The sequence below is a fragment of the Lethenteron reissneri genome, chromosome 12 (assembly GCF_015708825.2).
Source record: "Lethenteron reissneri isolate LAM-NWPU_2019-01 chromosome 12, ASM1570882v1, whole genome shotgun sequence".
NCBI lineage: Eukaryota > Metazoa > Chordata > Hyperoartia > Petromyzontiformes > Petromyzontidae > Lethenteron > Lethenteron reissneri.
Window position 1 is genome coordinate 11,105,800 of NC_083790.1, and position 18,957 is coordinate 11,124,756.

General features: G+C 44.4%; 1 protein-coding gene across 1 annotated transcript; it reads left to right on the forward strand.

The window, feature by feature from the left end:
• The first annotated feature begins 5,552 nt into the window (after window positions 1-5,552).
• Window positions 5,553-18,909, forward strand: LOC133341897 (gamma-interferon-inducible lysosomal thiol reductase-like). Its single transcript, XM_061550710.1, has 7 exons — window positions 5,553-6,694; window positions 8,510-8,665; window positions 9,927-10,001; window positions 13,056-13,151; window positions 14,485-14,637; window positions 15,178-15,246; window positions 17,019-18,909. Exons 1-7 carry the CDS (start codon window positions 6,563-6,565, stop codon window positions 17,046-17,048), a joined length of 711 nt encoding a protein of 236 aa, XP_061406694.1. The 5' UTR covers window positions 5,553-6,562; the 3' UTR covers window positions 17,049-18,909.
• Window positions 18,910-18,957: the final 48 nt, after the last annotated feature.

The window sequence follows — 18,957 nt, forward strand, 5'->3', positions numbered from 1 at the left end:
GTATATTTTGGTTCATTTTACAAGTGAATGCAGTGACATGCATGGCAAGAATGTGCCACTGAATCTCATGACTACGTTTTAGGAGTATCTTCCTTGGAATTAAACATTTAATGATGATGCTGCGTTGGCAATGGTTCACAAACACAATTAGCAAAACACTCACACACTGCTTGAATAGAAAATGTAATCTTTGTGCTGATGCAATATGGCCTTTTTGGTCATTGTGCAGCAAACATCTATGTGTCAAGACCCCTTGAGAAGGGTCCTGCTTTGTAATGTTCAGAAAATTCATTTTTGAGTGAAGGGGGAAATCAGGAAACGTGGGAGGAAATCAGTACCTGGAATAAATCAACACTCGAGGTGGCAAGGTCTCATGGAGGCTCCATCTCTGCATGGTCCACCTACCCAACCTTGAGGTTACTACTAGATTACAGGATTGTGTGCGGAGCCACATTGGAAAATTGTGCCATACTGCGCTCCCTTTCACAAGTTCCGTTAATAAATATATTGTTGGGGCCTCCTTTGCCAATACCAAAATATGATAATAGGTTTTCCCCTTTTTTCTGGCTAAAAACAGGTGTTAAAATGTTAAAACACCATACTGAAACCTTTTACAAGGAATCATGTCTGCATTAACCACAACACTTGTGGTTCTGATAGTGCTTGTCTTTGTGCTGTATGCCTTTTGGCGTCCTCTGGTCTAAACCGTTTGAGACGAGGCTCAAAAGAAAGCTGTCTCTGGTGTGGACCAATCAGTTTCAAGGACAAGTCATTTATTATCAGAGTATGTTTTTTTGTTTGCATTCTGACCACAAGCATTGTGGTTAATGCAGACATGATTCCTTGTAAAAGGTTTCAGTTTGGTGTTTTAACATTTTAACACCTGTTTTGTTGCCAGAAAAAAGGGTAAAAACTATTATCAAATATATTGTTCCTTGTACAGCAATATACAGTGCATTTTAGTGCTCCGAAAAGAGGTAGTGTCGTGATTTGAAGCTTTCGTGACTGCAGGAATCCATACTCTTTGTTTTTTTCGTTAAAGTCACGTAGGTATAAAAAAAATCACGACGTTTTGGGCGAAACACAAGCGTCCATCATCAGGTGGGAAAACATGGTCTGCTGCTGAGGCAAACTGTTTTAAAATAGCTTTTAAAACAGTTTGTCGTGTATTATCTAAAGATAAATCGTGCACGATACAAAGCAACACTCTCATTCTTAGTCATTTGCCCACGAGTTTCCTGTTTACGATGATCCAGAGACATTTCTGTGAATTTCCATAATGCTCAGAATATTACACTGATTCAATGCAGATTCCTATTTTCATGAGATGTTGACATTGACCTTCAGGCCCTGTGAAATAAGTACGCTTATTCTCTCTGGTTCTTTCGGTAAAGTCAGGTAGAAAGAAAAAAGAAAATATATATCACGACGTTTCGATTGCAACACAAGCAACCGTCATCAGGTGAGAAATGTATGTAAATGCAAGCTCGGAAAGAGAGAGACACGGAGACAAACAACACAGAGAGACACACAGAGAGAGACACACAGAGGAGAGACACATCGAGAGACACAAAAACAACGCCGATGTGTCTCTCTTCTAGATTTGAAGTTTTCGTGACTGCAAGGGTCCATACTCTTTGTGTTTTTTTCGGTAAAGTCACGTAGGTAAAAAAGAAAGAAAAGTGTGTGTCTCTCTCTTTGTGAAGACGGCTGCTTGCGTTGTAGCCGAAACGTCAGTGAGAATTATTTTATTATGTTTTATTTTTATTATTTTATTACTTCCCTTCTACGTGACTTTACCGAAAAAACCAAGAAGATGAATTCCTGCAGTCACGAAAGCTTTAAATCGAAATTTGGACACATACACATTGAGGACTAAGAATCTCTACCACCTTTACAGGACCCTGCCACGGATAGTGCAGTTTAGGTGACGCTCTTAAGAGGACCTGTGGGCAATGTAGCCACGTACTATCTCCCACTTCGAAAGGCAGGGGCGTCACTTCCTTTTTCCTAGCCCGTTCATTCGCGGAACGGGCGGAAGCCACTGCAGCTTGTGCCACTTCCCTCGCCGTCTCCCACTGCTGCATGACCCGTCGTACCGTTATAGGCCATTTTGCAGCCCCAGCTGGGAGGTCAAAAAGCTGGTGCTCGATGGAGGGTCCGGCTCCCTACCATACATTAAATAGAATGGAGAGTATGCCGTCGACGCATACGGGGCCAACCGGTATGCCGCCAGGACCCCGCCTATGTGTTAGTTCATCTGAGTGTCATTGGCCACCTGACACAGCATGGATGTGATGGTGCGATTTAGTCGTTCTACCAACTTTTCGGTTTGTGGGTGATATGAGGAAGTGCATTACTGTCTTAGTGCCTAGAATGTCGCACACTTCCTGTATCAGTTTTCAGGACTTTTTTTTACCCTGGTCTGTTAAAAGTTTTTCAGGGACCCCTTTATCCATAAAAAAAAAATCCATGCAACAATAGCTTCTGGTATAGACTGAGGAATAAATAGACTGAGCAGTTTGATCCGCTAGGGGCGCGCCACCGGTCATCGCGTGAAATAATCAACCCCTAGTAGCAGATATTTGTAACCTTTGTCGGTGCGATGTAGGGGTTCCAATATATTAAAGGCCACCAACTCATTAATCCACGAAACCTCGATTGATTGTAGGGGCACTTTAATTGGGTGTGCTGGCGGCTTCTGCCGAAAACATTTACACATGAGGCCATTCATGCGCCATCATGCTCGGCCAAAAATAATGAGTTTTAAAAGTGGAGAGTGCTTTCAGCTCCCCCAAATGCAGGAGGCAGCAGCCATGCACCTCCGCAACTAACTTTTTGCGAATGGAGGTCGGCACGACGACACAGTAGGACTGTGTGTCGATCTCCCAACGGATCAACAGCCCTTCATAATCTACGAATGTCGAAGCTGTTGGAGGCTGGTCTTGTTCTGGGCTAGATCTAGCGATGGCGCGAATGGGTTCCAGCGTCTCATCCTCTCATTGCAATCGCTGCCACTCCTCTTGACTCAGTCCCAAATCCCAATCGGCCAGGGGAGGCTCCGGCTTGCCTTCCCGTATGTGCACAGGTGCTGTGAGGCACTCCGTGTCAAGTGAGAGTGGTTTACACCTGGGTGACCCCTTAGCACATGCACAAGTACCTGCCTCTGGCAGACGCAATAAAGCATCATCATTGGTGTGACGCAACCCCTTCCTATGGACCCACTTAATAGGATAATTCTTGCAGCCTCTCAATCTACCTGGCCATTTGACCAGAGAGTTGGTTGATACGTAACGAGTCTTGCAGTGCTGTGTGGTCAGTCTGCACCTCCAATTTCCGTCCGTATAGGTATGGGCGAAATTGCTGCACAAAATGCGTAATGGCCAGGAGTTCTCTCCTAGTTACACCGTAGCATTGTTCAGCCAATGGCAATACCCGGGTGCCATATGCTATTACCACCTCTGCCAGACTGCACCTGAGATGGGATAGTCCCAATCCCCACATCGCTTGCATTCGTGTCCAGCGTGAAAGGCAATGAAAAATCTGGGAATGCCAATGGTGGTATACCCAGAGCGTCCACAGATAAAAGCCCTATTCTCTTCCGTACCCCATTGGAACTTCTGCCCCTTAGCTCTGAGTGTGTGTAGGGGTTTCACAGAGGCCGCAAAATCCTGTACGAATCTACGGTAATAGGAAATAAAGCAGATCAATCTTCTAACATCTGGCACGGATACGGGGGTTGGTCATTCTCGAAAACACCGTGTCTTCTCGGGATCAGACGCCACCCCCGTTGCGCTGACTATGTGCCCCAGGTATCTAACGGGAGGCTGTGCGAGATGGCATTTAGAAGGCTTGAGTTTCAGATGTGCTTCCTTGATATGTGAGAAAACCAGCCTCAGCCAGTGTAAGTGTTCTTGGAAGGATCGTCCAAACTCAATTATATACGTATTTATTTTAGTGACTTGCTTACCTTTCCTATACTTTGCACTTTTATCGGTGTTTGTATTGTTGTTGGAATTTTCTGACTCGCCCCTACTGGACATATTTGAAAAAGATCTTCATAGCTCATCAAATTCCTGCTGTAGTCTAAATAAAGATTCGTATTATTCCGACCGAATTCTCGCCTCCAATTCAATGGCCTCTTGCCACGACATATATCCCCCACCCATTTTCAACAAATCTGACGTTTTACAAAATACATACTTCATACTTTAATTGTTTTCCATTGCGTTTTAAGCGTGACTTAAAATATATTTCACTGTATTCACCGCCTAATCTTTGTATGTACAACTGCCCGGCGGAGCGTAGTTCATGTTTTGTTTGCTCTTATTAAACAGGACATGGGAGATATTTTGATCGACTGGGTGAGTGAGTGAGTGGGTGGACGAGTGGATGAGTGAGTAAGTGGGTGGGTGATTGGGCAGGTGAGTGAGAGGGTGTGCGAGTGGATGGGTGAGTGAGTGGGCGGGTGAGTGAGTGAGCGGGTGAGCGGGTGGGTGGGCGAGCGGGTGGGTGGGTGGGCGAGCGGGTGGGTGGGCGAGCGGGTGGGCGGGCGAGCGGGTGGGTGGGCGGGCAGGCGGGCGGGCGGGCGGGTGAGCGGGTGGGCGGGTGAGTGAGTGGGTAGGTGAGTGAGAGTGTGAGAGGGTGAGTGGGCGGGTGAGTGAGTGAGCGGGTGGGTGGGTGGGCGAGCGGGTGAGCGGGTGGGCGGGCGAGCGGGTGGGTGGGCGAGCGGGTGGGTGGGCGGGCGGGTGAGCGGGTGGGCGGGTGAGTGAGTGGGTAGGTGAGTGAGAGTGTGAGAGGGTGTGTGAGTGGATGGGTGAGTGGGCGGGTGAGTGGGTGGGTGAGTCAATGGGTGAGTGGGTAGGTGAGTGAGAGTGTGAGAGGGTGTGTGAGTGGATGGGTGAGTGAGTGGGTAGGTGAGTGAGTGGGTAGGTGAGTAGGGCAGGTGAGTGAGAGTGTGAGAGGGTGTGTGAGTGGATGGGTGAGTGAGTGGGTAGGTGAGTGAGTGGGTAGGTGAGTGGGCAGGTGAGTGAGAGGGTTAGAGAGTGTGTGAGTGGATGGGTGAGTGAGTGGGTGGGTGAGTGGGTGGGTGAGTGAGTGGGTGAGTGGGTGGGTGAGTGAGTGAGTGGGTGTGTGAGTGGATGGGTGAGTGAGTGGGCGGGTGAGTGAGTGGGTAGGGGAGTGAGTGGGTAGGTGAGTGGGCAGGTGAGTGAGAGGGTTAGAGGGTGTGTGAGTGGATGGGTGACTGAGTGGGCGGGTGAGTGGGTGGGTGAGTGAGTGGGTGAGTGGGTGGTGGGTGAGTGGGTGGGTGGGTGAGTGAGTGAGTGGGTGTGTGAGTGGATGGGTGAGTGAGTGGGCGGGGGAGTGAGCGGGTAGGTGAGCGGGCAGGTGAGTGAGAGGGTTAGAGGGTGTGTGAGTGGATGGGTGACTGAGTGGGCGGGTGAGTGGGTGGGTGGGTGAGTGAGTGGGTGAGTGGGTGGGTGAGTGAGTGGGTGGGTGAGTGAGTGAGTGGGTGTGTGAGTGGATGGGTGAGTGAGTGGGCGGGGGAGTGAGCGGGTAGGTGAGCGGGCAGGTGAGTGAGAGGGTTAGAGAGTGTGTGAGTGGATGGGTGAGTGAGTGGGCGGGTAGGTGGGTGAGTGAATGGGTGAGTGGCTGTGTGTGTGTGTGTGGGAGAGGTGGTGTAGACTTGTAGTGGTTAGCGCGCTGCGCTACAAACCTGGCGACCCGCGTTAGATTCTCGCTCACGGCCAACATCAGTGACGATTATCTGAACCGGTCCCGGGCCTCCCCTAGGTCGACTCAGCCTCAAATGAGTACCTGGTGCGGTGCGTAAAAACATCGCCACTGGGGAGACTTCATTAGGTGCTCGCTAACAGCACTTGCCCCAACAGTGTCGAAGCTATCCGGGGGATCTTTGTCTTTGGGTGTGTGGCTGAGGGAGTTTCCAGCACCGGCACCCACCCAATAATTGGGCTTCCTCAACATCTGATGCGTCGTTTTTAATCAATTAATTGCATTCAGTCGCACGCAATTGGTTTATATTTGCCCCGCTGGGCAATATTTTATCCCTTGCAAGTCAGTGGGCGTTAGGCGAACAGCAGCTAGCAAGCAAGGCATTTCAGCAATATGCGTGCAGAGAGTTGCTTCATCGAGGAGTCGCGTCTCTGTCAATAGTTGGTTTACCATTGAGAAGTTGTTGTAAGTACTTGCTCCGACGAAGGAACCGTTTGTCTCGGCAACACGAAGTTGCTTTCAACAAAAAGGCCGCTTAATTGAATCAACAAAGCACTATAATCTCGAACGCGACGTTGATTGAACAACGAAACGTTGCTTTAACAAAACGCGCGTGCGACCCACCAAAAAGTCGCCTCAACTCCGTCCACAAAAGTTGACATCGACGGTGAATTGATTCAACACCGCTTGCACCGACTTAGCACAATTGTTTTAACAACACGAGTTTAGTTCGGCACAGAGTCGTGTCGACACCGCAGGTTGTTTCAACGGGCCACACAAAGTTGCTTCAACAACAACAACAACTTCAACCACAACTACAACCACAGCTATGGGCCCTCTCGGCCTGGTCGCCTTGGCCGCCCTGGCCCAGCTCGCCTTCTGCTCCAAGCTCAGCAACGAGTTCAACTCTTGCGACGCCACTCCGCGACGCATGTGCGAAGCCTCCAAGGACTCGTGCGAGGTAAACAAAACTCTTGTGGGCCGCCCTGTGGCGAAGACAACTGCTGGTGATGAATGTCGAGGAAGGTGCCGGCTGCTGTCGCCTTGAGAAGCCTCGGTCTTGCCTGGAAGTCGTGGCCGGGTTTGGTGCTGCGGTGCCGGCTGAGAAGCTGCGAGTTGGTGGCCCGGTGTGAAATTATCGAGCTTTGTTACTGTGAATGTTGTTTTTTTTGGGGAATATTGACGGTGTTTTCTTGTGTTTAATCTATCGCTTACGAGATTGACGTGGGAGTAATGGAGCGAGGTTCTTAATTGCGAATTGTTGGTCTACGCGAGGCTGGTTTCGCTCGATGAAGTTGCCGTCGCAGCTGCATCTCGAGGCGGTAGCGAGAGCAGGCGAGGCCGAGGCTTCGGCCTACAGACCCCGGGGCTCCATCGCCACCGTCGGCTAAATGTGTAAATAGCGAGACAACATCTTGACAATTGTAGTGCAGAGCGGACAACGAGACGCAAACAAATGTGTGACTTGTACGCATCTGTGTGTCTTGTTTGAAACGGCTGTTTTTTTCCAGCCTATTATACTATCATCGGGGTTTGCTCATAATTTACAGGCTTGATTAGATCTGTGGTCTGTGAGCGTTTCCTTTGGTTACTACTACTACTGCGAATGAAAATAGTTCTCTATTTGTGACATTTGGAACATCCTCATCATCGGTAGTATTCGCATTTCTTTCACAACCCCTTGTGAAACAAACACCGCCTTGTTGCGAAAGAGCGAACGCAATAATATCCCAGGGTATTTTTTTTAAATCTGCCACGAAGCTCATATTCCACTATAAGCCGCATCCACTGAACAAACCACGGCAGTAGCTTTGGGATACCTGGACGATGCACACAAGTGGAACGTTTTAAACTCCCCCAGTAGTCGTGTGCGACTCTGTGGTCATCCAGAACAGACGCAATGCCCGATCCACGAATACGAAGGAGACCTCACAGCGATGATGATACACTCCGCGACTACTCACGCTGTTATCTGACTTGACCTGTCTGTGAGATTGCCATGCGACAGAAGACGAAGACTAGTTTTATTATGCTATCTGTTCAATTAACTGTTCCAACTTGTTGGCTAAGAGGTCCTGTTTGTGTGTTTGCCAGTGATTTCCGTAACTTTGTGTGTGCTCCCGTAGCTTATTATGTTTACCCACTTTTGCGTTGTGTTCTTTAATGTCTAATATTATATTAACGGTTTTATAGAATTATGTATAATCTATGTTACTATTTCTTCATAGTGATTTCTGTTGATGCAGGTATCTCATCCTGTTCGCGTTTATATTTTGCCCCTCGTATTTGATTGGCCCTGTACATTACAACGCTGGTTATTGATTGTGGTGACATCCTTGTCCATTGTTTGGTTTCTCTTGATATTTGAATGCTTGCGTGGATAATAAAATGCTGTACAATGATAACATGGTAAAAAAGCGCGATTTTATTTATTTAATACTGGCACCAAATCTTATCAATTCATCAAACTATTTGTGGGTTGGGGATGAGTTAATTTTTTAACATGCCTGAGATGCATCGCGTGCTTTGAGATGCGCCTGCGGCTGTCTGGAATGCCTTTCCTTCCGATATTAGGAAACCACTGGAGCTATGTAATTTTAAATATAGATTAGAAACTAATTTCTTTAGAAGAGTTTTTTCTCTTTTGTTATCCTTCCCCAGCACCTCCGATTTGCATGGTTGGCTACGTGTTGTGTGAAAGAAGTTCAACATAATGCAACGTGCAGCTTGGCCATGGAATTTATTTAATGCCTTGCCATTGCCATATCTGACCCAGCCCAGGTGCACGGGCTCCGCTCCTGTCCTCCTCGATGTCTACATGGAGTCGCTGTGCCCAGACTGCCGGGATTTCTTCAGGGGCCAGCTCTACGGCACGTGGCTGCTGTTGGGAGACATCATGAACATCACATTGGTGCCGTACGGCAACGCCAGGGTACGGAGCGTGCTGCCGTTCGTGAGTGATTGTTCGTGCCGAGGCAGGCTGGCAGTCCCAGCATGGCACACGTGACGGCAGAAGGCCACAAATGTATTCAATTTGTACGTGTTGTTGGTGCTATCCTTACTCCGCATCTCTGATTCGCACGGTTGTTGACATACGGTGCAAACGAAGTTGATACATGCATACTTAACATCAGGGATGACTAAGGTTTTTTTATGTGTGTGGCAAATCTTTAGATTTATAGAGCACCTTTTACCTGAAGGAGCTTGACATACTATTAAACGGTGACAGAATAATGATTTAGATCACAGGAGTGTGTGAGGATTGGGGAATGATCAACTTCGATAGAGGGTACTTAGGGATCACAAAAGGGTCGGGGAGAGACTGGAAGTAGTGGAGGGGAGGGAAGAGGAACAGACTGTGCAATAAAGAAGAGGTAAGCTTTAAGAGAGGAATGGAATGAGGATAAGCACGGAGACTGCTTAATGTACAGAGGAAGTTTATTACAGTAGAGGGGTGCAAGGAGGGAGAAGGACCAAAAATGGGATTGGGCACAGGGAGGATGGGCAGAGAAAGAGAGAGCAGAAGATTGGAAAGGAAGAGATAAGAGGGGCATAGAAGGAGATGAGAGGCAAGATGAGGTGGGGCAAGGCCACGGAGAGATGTTAAGGCCCTGTCAGATCTCAAGCTCTTGACAGACTCGTGCACAATCTGCCCCGCTTATTGCACAGCATAAGCGTCTGTCATTTACAGATGTATTTAAGCACATTATGTGGGGATTGCACTCTTTGAGAGACTCAACCTCTAGCACACTGGTAAAATGTATTAAGACATGAAATATATCAGAAATAATGAACATTTCCATTAGCAGGCCTGAGTCAATGGTAGAAATTCTACATTAACGTGTTGCGTGTCAATCTCTACAAAATATGTACATCAATGAATAATTAATCAATAAACGATTTATCCTAGAATATTAAAATAACATGTGACTTGCGATTACCAATCTGAAAGCATGGACCACAAAGTACACGACTGCCTACTTCAATCATTCGCTGGCAACATTTGAGATATTCGTCGGGCTGCTGCTATCGCCATCCAATGACCCACTCGCCAACCTTGACACAAACGTATAAATGTTGATGATGAAATCATTCCATAGTATGACAACAGTTGACTTTAGGCCGACCTGCTGATGCTACACAGAGCACTGCATCGTTGCATTTTCATGTTCTGCTGACCCTGTGTTTTATAGGAGCAGTCGGCAGGAGACCAGTGGAACTTCACTTGCCAGCACGGCCCGAATGAATGCAAGGGGAACATGCTGCAGGTGAGGACGTGTTGCAAAATTAGTTAAGATCTAGGTGTCCATAATCAGAGTTTTGATATGAGGAAATAAGTAAGATAACCTCAATAACAAAATATCTTAATACATTTTGGGAAAATTTGAAAGGAAATTATAGTTTTGGGAAATATGGCTTATTAATGTCAATGATTTGACAAGTGAATGATTTGACATGTTAAATCTTGACTTAAAGCTTTCGTGACTGCAGGAATACATATTTTATGTGTCTTTCGGTAAAGCCACGTAGATATAAAAACATTACGACGTTTCGAACGCAACACAAGCTGAAGACGATTGCTTGTGTTGCGATCGAAACGTCGTGATATTTTTATTATTTTTATATCTACGTGGCTTTACCGAAAGACCCATAGAATATGTACAGTATTCCCTCATTATTCACGAACTTGCTAACCACGATTTTGGCTATTTGCGAATCACATCTACAACTCTACACGACTGCATGAGATAAAGTTATGAGAGATAAAGTGACGAGAGCTAGTGATGCAAGGGAATGTGGTGAGATAACGTATATAACAGCTTATTTACGTATTTAAGGTAATTCATTAATAATGTAGGTTTTCGTAGGCCAATATCATCAGTGAATTTGGCTATTTATGAGAATCTCCGGAATGTATACCTCGATTACCGAAGGAATACTAATTTTCTCTGAGAAAATCTGCTGCCATGTTATTTCATTAGTATTTCCCTTATCGATAAAAATGGACAAATTTCTATTTGAATTACAATCTTGTTGGTTGACATACTATACCCACGTAGACATACTATACCCATGTAGAAATATTTAACGTGAAAATAAATACACTTATTTCTTACATGTGTTTTTGTGACTTTTATTTAAAGTTGAGTGCTATGAAACGTCTTTGTGGTCTGTTGCACTTTATAAATTAGTAAAATAAATAAGAAACCCACTTCATGATTATACTGATCGTTTACCCACATCATTAAAATGTCTGAAATGTACATAAAAAAATCATGGAGCTTCCATGTTTATTTGGTGTTACTGCTTGCATTTCTTGATGTACTTTACATATCCGTTGAAAAAAATCTTATTTCAAAGCACTCTTACCTGGTAAAATAAACCTGTATGTCCATCATCATTCTAGAGGATTTGGCAGTGATAATCCTGTAATTCAGCTTTTAAGAGGGCATTCTATTTGAGGGTAATGTAGGGAATCGGAGCCATAGTTTTCATGAGACATCCACCCACTGGCAATGAGGTACATGTAGAGGCCCTGCAGCCGATAGGTTTCATAGCGTGGTGGTTGAGTGTTGTATGAATGGATTTTATCCAGGCACTCTGTATTTTTTAAAGATTTGCCTGGGTTTTTATTGCATCCGGTAGTTTTCAAAACCGCGAAGACACTAATTAATATTGTACGTAAACTTGAGTAAGCATTAGACTATGCAGTATATGTTAATTAGTGAAGGCCTCAGTAAATGTTGAAACATTAAACCCAGCCGATGGCTTTTACAAGCTGTTGTTTTCATCTTTGAAATGACCTCCCACGTGAGGGTGCACACGTGACACAAGATGATTTTGCAACACTTGACAACTGAGCGTGAGTGCATACACAGTCCACTTTTTCAGCCGAGTACATTCATGTGACCTCGTTGTCTTGGTACATTATTAACTTAATAAGTGGTCATCTTTACAACTTTAAGATTGCCCAATTTTTTTAATTTAAAGCTGGTTCATGTATTTGCACGCGCGCACATATTTTAAACTGATTTATGATTGCAACGAGGTCGCTCTTGTTCCTTGGTAAATGGACTTATCGTGTGATAACAATAATAGATAAAAAATAAAACGTAAAATACAGAGTTATTCAAATCATTAAATAGTTATGAGATTTGCAGAAACATTTAAATTATAAATACTTTCTATTGTCCACAACAAACTATTTTTTTAAATTAAAATGAACATTGCATTATAGTAGAATCATTTATGGAACTAAGTGTCTTCTGTTATAAGTTGTAAAGCTCATAGCACTGCCTATCTAACGTCAGATTCAGCTAAGTCCAATTTGTAAGTGCTGCAAATGTAGAGGCAGATATCGCGCACCTGCCTGACTGTGACGTCGGTTTAAACACTTGCTCTGTCCACACAATCGATTTGAGTACAGTAAAAAACCTCTTCATTTGTCGGCAAAATTTGATGATACTCGATTTTGTATCTGTATACCAGTTGAAGTTCCATGCCTTTTTTCCCTTAACTATTCATGATTGGGCAACTTGGCATCATGGCACAGTGGTGGACTGGCTTTGTCCCGTGTGCACATCTAAGCCTTTGTGTAACATGTACAGTGCAAATATGCACAGACATTTGCCACTGTCAATCAAAAAATATATCTTTATTTTATGTGCCAATATCGCCCTCAATAAAGTAGGCATCAGTTCACATTGCAGCAGAATAGGGAACGGTACAGGGTGCATAGGGCAATAGGAATAACAAATAACCTTACTCAGGCTTTCCTGGGTAAACATTGTAAATGTTGGGAGGTAGAAACTAATTGGCACGTTTTGTTTGTGACAAACCGTACTCATTGGCTGTCGGGTGGTGGAGGGTTTAACGACACATTATATTTACACGATCTAACTTCAAAAAAACTTTATCATGGATATTATGTATGTTTATGTTGAACTTTTGCACCGTATGCAGCCAAAGCTCTGCTAATCGGAGGTGCACCGTGAGCTCTGAACGAGGGGAAGACCTCAAGCCAGATTGTTGTAATCTGACTGTAAGACGGGACTTGGGGAGGTTGGATATAAAATGAGGAACGGTTGCAGGACCTGGCAGAAAAGTGATTGCTATGTCTCGGTAACATCCTTAGGAGTGGCCGTAATTATATTTTGATCTGATTGAGTTTTTCTCTTGTATCAACTGGGGGTGATATCTCATTGATGCTATGTTTGTATGGATGGGGTCGATGATGGCCAACAACATTACTCGTACTAATTTGGCTATGGTCTCGGGGTGTATTTGATGTGGCTGACCTTGCTCTCTCCCTACACACACAGGCATGTCTGATCTACTACTTGCCGAATAGCGATGATCATATCCCAATCTTCAATTGCATGGAGTCTGCTGCTAATCCCATTACAGCTGCCCAGCAGGTAAGCTTCTAGTCAATTGCACCGTCATTTAAATCACCATATGGAGTTGTGGTGGTACATGCAAAAAATCCATCAATTCTGAGTGGGCTTGGTGGATCGCTCGGATTTTATCATGTGTTTTGACAATTCCATCCTTCGGAGCTGGTAGGTAACCAAGAAATAGATGCATTACAAATGTGTTCATGATCCACTTGTGAAGATGTTTGAAAAATGTGTGGGTTTTCTAGAGATGCTATGGTTTACCCTGTCATGTATAACACTTAAACAAGAAATTGGCCAAATATCTCCAGGAATGCATCTGCATCCAAATTGGCTTTGTGAAGCTTCCTGGCTATTGCTATTTCTGTGTGTGGATTTGGATAAATCATAGAAAAAAAACAAGTCATCACGTTTTAGGTATAACTATAGGCAGCACGCCTTACAAGTCACAGTTACTGCAGTGAGAAATGTTAAGCACACCTAATTTTTGAAAATGTCAAAAGGAAACTAGGTAATCTGAGGGCATCATCTAGATGGTGTCACTGAAATTGCAGCAAAATCGTCTTGACAAATGAACCAACTTGCACAAGACGGAGATGAAAGTATAGATAGTGGGAACTAAAGAATGTAAGACTTCCAGTAGTGCAGCTCTTCATCATTTACTTAGACAAAGGAACCAGAAACATATCAAGCTTAAGAAACTTGTTCGACATGAAATGAGATTCGTAATGTTTTACTCGGCCATTGTATCCCATTTCCTGCAGGGTGCTTACTGTAGCAGAACTCGACTCGATGAGAAGGTTGAAATCCCAGCTGGGTGGGGAGGTGGCCTAGCCACTTGTTCCGCCTGAATCCACGTTGTTTTATAGCCTGGCCCACGCTGCGAGAATATAATTTCCATTACCGCCTCAGGGCAACCAGTGGATGGGTGTCTTGGTGACGAGATGGTAACTACCTCGCCTGGTATGCAGAAGGTTGTGGGTTTGATCCCAACTGATGCTGGTATATTTGAAGTTTGCACGCTCTTTCCGTCGACGCATGGATTTTTCTACGGGTCCTCCGGTTTTTCCCTCCACATTTAGAATCGACGTGCATTTAGAGTATTTGGCTGCTATAAATATCCACGTGATAAGCCACTTCGTTAAGCTATCATTTGTGGCCAGGTCTCTTCTGATAAAGAGCGAAATAGCTCTGTGGGCCTTACCTGGTTAATTAAAAAAATAGTTTAGCTTCAGAATGTGTACCACATTACTCTTCTGTATGGAGACCAGTTGACTTGGATTGTTTATGTATATATATCTGTTCATTGTAGCGTGTGTTTTATAACAAATGTGTGCTTGTGTATCCTTGCCAGTGTACAGCCATGCTGGCTCCCAAGCAGAACTGGCAGTCGGTAGAGAAGTGTGCCAGTGGCCCCCTGGGAAATAGACTGATGCACAAAAACGCCCAACGCACAGACGCCCTCCGCCCTGAACACCAATACGTGCCCTGGATCGTCTTCAATGGGGTCAGTGCTCACTGCCACATTTGTCAGCTTTGTAAATTAAAATGCATCCCAGGTGGCATGTATAATCTTAAACTAAAAGCATCATACTTTTTCAAGTTGTCTAAAAGGGGCTTTTACATGATTTACTTGAAGCCTGCTTGTTTATTCTGCCTAGCTAACCTATACGCATACCCATCTACATACCTATACATCCACGCAGCTACCGACCTATACACCTGCCTCATCTGTCTGTCTGCCTGCCTACAACGACTGGGGGTTCCAATACAACGTGTAAAACTCAGATCTATATGGCATGACCTTAAATTCACAACACTGTAAGTGTGTAGAGAGCTCTTTAAATATCCGTGAAATTGAATGGCAGATGCTCCCATAGAAATTGAAAACAAATGTCAGTTTAAAATATCGCAATGGAAATGGGGTTTTTAAACATACAGATTTTCATCTTAACACTGTCAGCCGCACACGTTCTCTCCTGACAGAAATACGTCGTTATGCCTTGTCACATTTTGGTGCAATCTGCCACGGTCGCTCTTGTTGCAGGAGCACACGGAGACGCTTCAGAATAAGGCTGAGACTGCCCTGCTTGCCCTTGTGTGCGGCGCTTACAAGGTGACTCGGCGTGCACGAGGATGAACAGCAGGGAATTTGCTAACGTCCAAATGAAAACCTCATTGCAAGATGGTGTTACAAAATAGTGGGATGTGTAATGTGGGGAACAATTAGGCGTGTAAATACGTGCACCATTTAATTTTATTTTTAAGGAGAGAAGGAAATTCTGGATTCTGGACTTGAACATGGTTAAGGACTCGACGGCATTTGCAGCTGATGGGAGGGTGTTCTAGACCAGCGGTTCCCAACCTTTTTGGCACCAGGGACCGGTTTTGTGGAAGACAATTTTGTCACGGACCGGGGTTGGGGGGGGGTTCATCATTGGGTCTTTCCCCCTTTTCAAAGAAGCTCTCCAGCGACGTTTGTTTGTTACTCATTGTGGCTACTAGGGGTTAGAGCTTGTGGGCTTACCAACACTGTGACTGAGACAAGTGCGCAGTGCGGCAAAGAGGCGCGGACGGAAGTGGTCAATAATAAAATAACGGCTGGGCCACGCACGGACTCACCGCTCTCACCTCCTGCTGCTGTGCGGCCCGGTTCCTAACAGGTCACTGGACCGGTAGCGGTCTGTGGCCCGGGGGTTGGGGACCCCTGTTCTAGACCATGAAGGCATCCAGAGGAGGAGACTCTGCACAGGGCTTTTGTCAATTCCTTGGTGGCTGGTAGTTGATTGGAATCTATATATGCATCCATGATTATTACTGATTGTCTTGAATGGTCTAAACGTTGTACTGTCTGGAACCTTTAAGGATAAAAATGGTTCTGTTTTCTGGTAGTGCAATTTCAAATTGCAACCTTTGCTCATTAAGGGAATATTTTGCAAACATCATTGCTTGTTGCTCCCTGAGCTATCACCAATGTGCTCTTGTATTGAAGGACTGGCTTTTTACCTAATTATTAAGTCGGCATATTAAGTGTCGTATGTTTCCTAGTGTCAGCCCAGTTATCAATGACTGCACACAAAACTCTTGTCACATTAATTACATTTATTTAGTCTTGTGCAGCTCTGAGGGATAGTTTTTATATTACTGTGCAGTGAAGAAACTGCACAGGAAGCACAGTCGAGTCGTGCGGTTTTGGTAAGAGAGGCTTCAGGGAATATTGGAGGTGCAGTCCCTTCAGTGTCTCTTCTGGGGTTATTCCCAATCACGATGCAAAGAGGCTATGTCTGAAGCGAGGGACTTGGCTTAATGGACATTTCAATGCCTTAAGTCAATTTATGTTGTCTGAGGCCCATTGAACAAATAAGCTCTCTTTCAATAGCAGGGTTCTTCAAACTCTGTTATCCACCAGATTGTCTTTCTGAATATACCAGTTTCATTTCAAATTATGAATTAAGTTGTTACAAGCTACACATGCCTGATGGTTGTTTCTAATGCCCCTTATGACGATGGATAGAGCACCGATTTAAAATTGAGAGATTCTTGCGTGTACACGTGTCAAATGTGAGAGCTTTTAAATCGCGTCCACGATTTCTGCCTCGCCCGTCGTGCTGCTGTTGAGCGCTTGCCCAAGCGCACGCAGCTTGTTACGACTTGGTTTGATTTTGAATGAAGGTTGGGGAAATGTGGAACGGTGGACCACGGTGAGGCATGAGGAGTGTTGTTTGAGAAAACCAAATCTAAGTTTGCCGACTCCGTTATGCCAATTCTAGCAACTCATGATGCGGGTCGACGCAAACTCATTGGAAAATGTGCCCCGCAGAAATAATGATTTGCCGACTAAAAGAAAACCATGTCTTCTTACCGTGTTCTACCTCTTCTCCTTTGCAGGGCCAGTTGCCAGCGGTGTGTGGGAAGTGAATTGAAGCAGACTGGCCCCACAGTCTCCTGGCGCCATCCACTGGTGCCAAAAATTATTTTGACTGCAATGTCTTTGTTTATGCTTTGTAAATAGTAATCGATAGCAAGTTAACAAATTGTTGATTTGCTTTCAAGTTTAACCAATCTGAATGATCAATTGTGTCGGAGAACCCCCCTCCCTTCATAATACCAAACTGGATTATTGCCAAGTGCCTTAGTTGGAGTGGCGAGTTGAATGTGAGCCATTGCAGATGTCTGTGTGTATGATATGTGTGCCCAGTGAAACCTGGGTAAATCACAAGTTAGTTGGGTGACCTTAAGATTTAGGAGGGGGACGTACGGTAAAATTTATACCATTCGAAAAAAAAGGGATCTTTGGCCTTTAATCACATCTTAAGTGCTATTTGATTCTTAGTGGTTGCTAATTGTAATTGGACAATAAAATATTTATCCAAACCTCATCTGCATATGTAAATAGATGTTCTGTTACAATGAAGTTGTTCTTTGGAGGCTCGAAAGGCACTTTTAGTGGAGCTGGTCAATAAATCACTCCGTTTATACTTTAGTTATCAGTTCCTGCCTTGTGTGTCAACGTTGCTAGTAATAGTCAGATCTTGCGCTGGGTAGAGTAACAAACATCGCTTGTCACTACATGCAGCTGATGTTTGAATTTCACAATGATAGCTAACGAGCTAGCCTCCCTTCAACCTTTTAGAAGTAAAAAGGTGTCATAGGAATGCAGATGTGAATTGTCATGATTGCTGTTATTACATTATGATTCGAAGTTGATGTTAAGATAAATTGTAGAGGTGCAGACCATGAAAACTTTGTGTGGTGCTGTACTTAAAATAAAGTTTCCACAAACCTTTGCGACGCCTTGACACCTGCCTGCGACTTCGTTGCCATGCGGTAAAAAAATCCAACGCGCAGGTTTTTTTCAGCCAATATGATCGATAGTTTTTTGGGTTAAGCCGCATAATGATTTGGCCAAATTTGTGACGTTAAGACCCTCCAACACCCGACATAGGCAAACAATGGAATTGTTACGTCTGCAAAGATGGAACGTCCCAATTGTTTCTGCTCACAGCTCTGTTCATCCTTATCAACACAAATTTAGAAACTGGTCACGACGTTTTGCTTGAAGCTACGTCAAGCATCGGTAAAAGTTACAAGAGGCCAATATAAATCTTTGGAACTCAAGACCAACTTGTGTGGCTACGTTGTGGGCAACAAAAGGCCGTGTAGTTTACATGCTCTTTTCAAACATCCCAGGAAATGTTTTTCCCAGACACTAGTTTCCTCCCACACACTAAAACAGAAATGGCCAAATATCCTACACAGAATATTCCAAATATTATTCTTGAATTGTCAGGCTTTACTGGGTAAACAAATGCATTGTTGATAGAAGTAAAACCAACTTTTTTTTTTACATGTGAAGTTGAACACTTAAAGTACTTGCAAGTTAAGGGTTGCTCAATCTGTGAAGGTCTTAGTCGGACTGTCAACTTTGCAGTTGGCCGGGTAAAATAGGATTTTCTTCTCCAAATCTGCAGTTGTCTGCAGGAGCATCTGCTGTATATCGCAATGTAAACAATGCCTTTAACATGTACATCAGTGAATCCATAATTTGTTGAATCTTTATGGTGTCTCAACATTAAAATCTGGGTAACTGCAAAACATTGTGTTTTACTAAAATCGTATAAAAGGGACAGTCCTTTATGATCTAATAGTGCCGTGTTTTAATGTGGAACCACAACTTAAGTGCATTGTGGTTCAAATTCGTGATCGATCGCCAAATATTGCAACGTTATACCTGTTTAATTCAAATTGCCAAATATTAAATATTCCACATTTCATTCAATGTGTCTTGTAAATGTTGGTAGTTTTTTTTCCTACACTTTGGTAAGTC

Excerpts from the sequence above, each read along its gene's own strand:
- LOC133341897 (XM_061550710.1), top strand. The coding sequence starts at position 6,563 with ATGGGCCCTCTCGGCCTGGTCGCCTTGGCCGCCCTGGCCCAGCTCGCC. Across the intron at positions 14,638-15,177 it reads CCTGGATCGTCTTCAATGGG|GAGCACACGGAGACGCTTCA; the intron begins GTCAGTGCTCAC and ends CTCTTGTTGCAG. Across the intron at positions 15,247-17,018 it reads TTGTGTGCGGCGCTTACAAG|GGCCAGTTGCCAGCGGTGTG; the intron begins GTGACTCGGCGT and ends TCTCCTTTGCAG.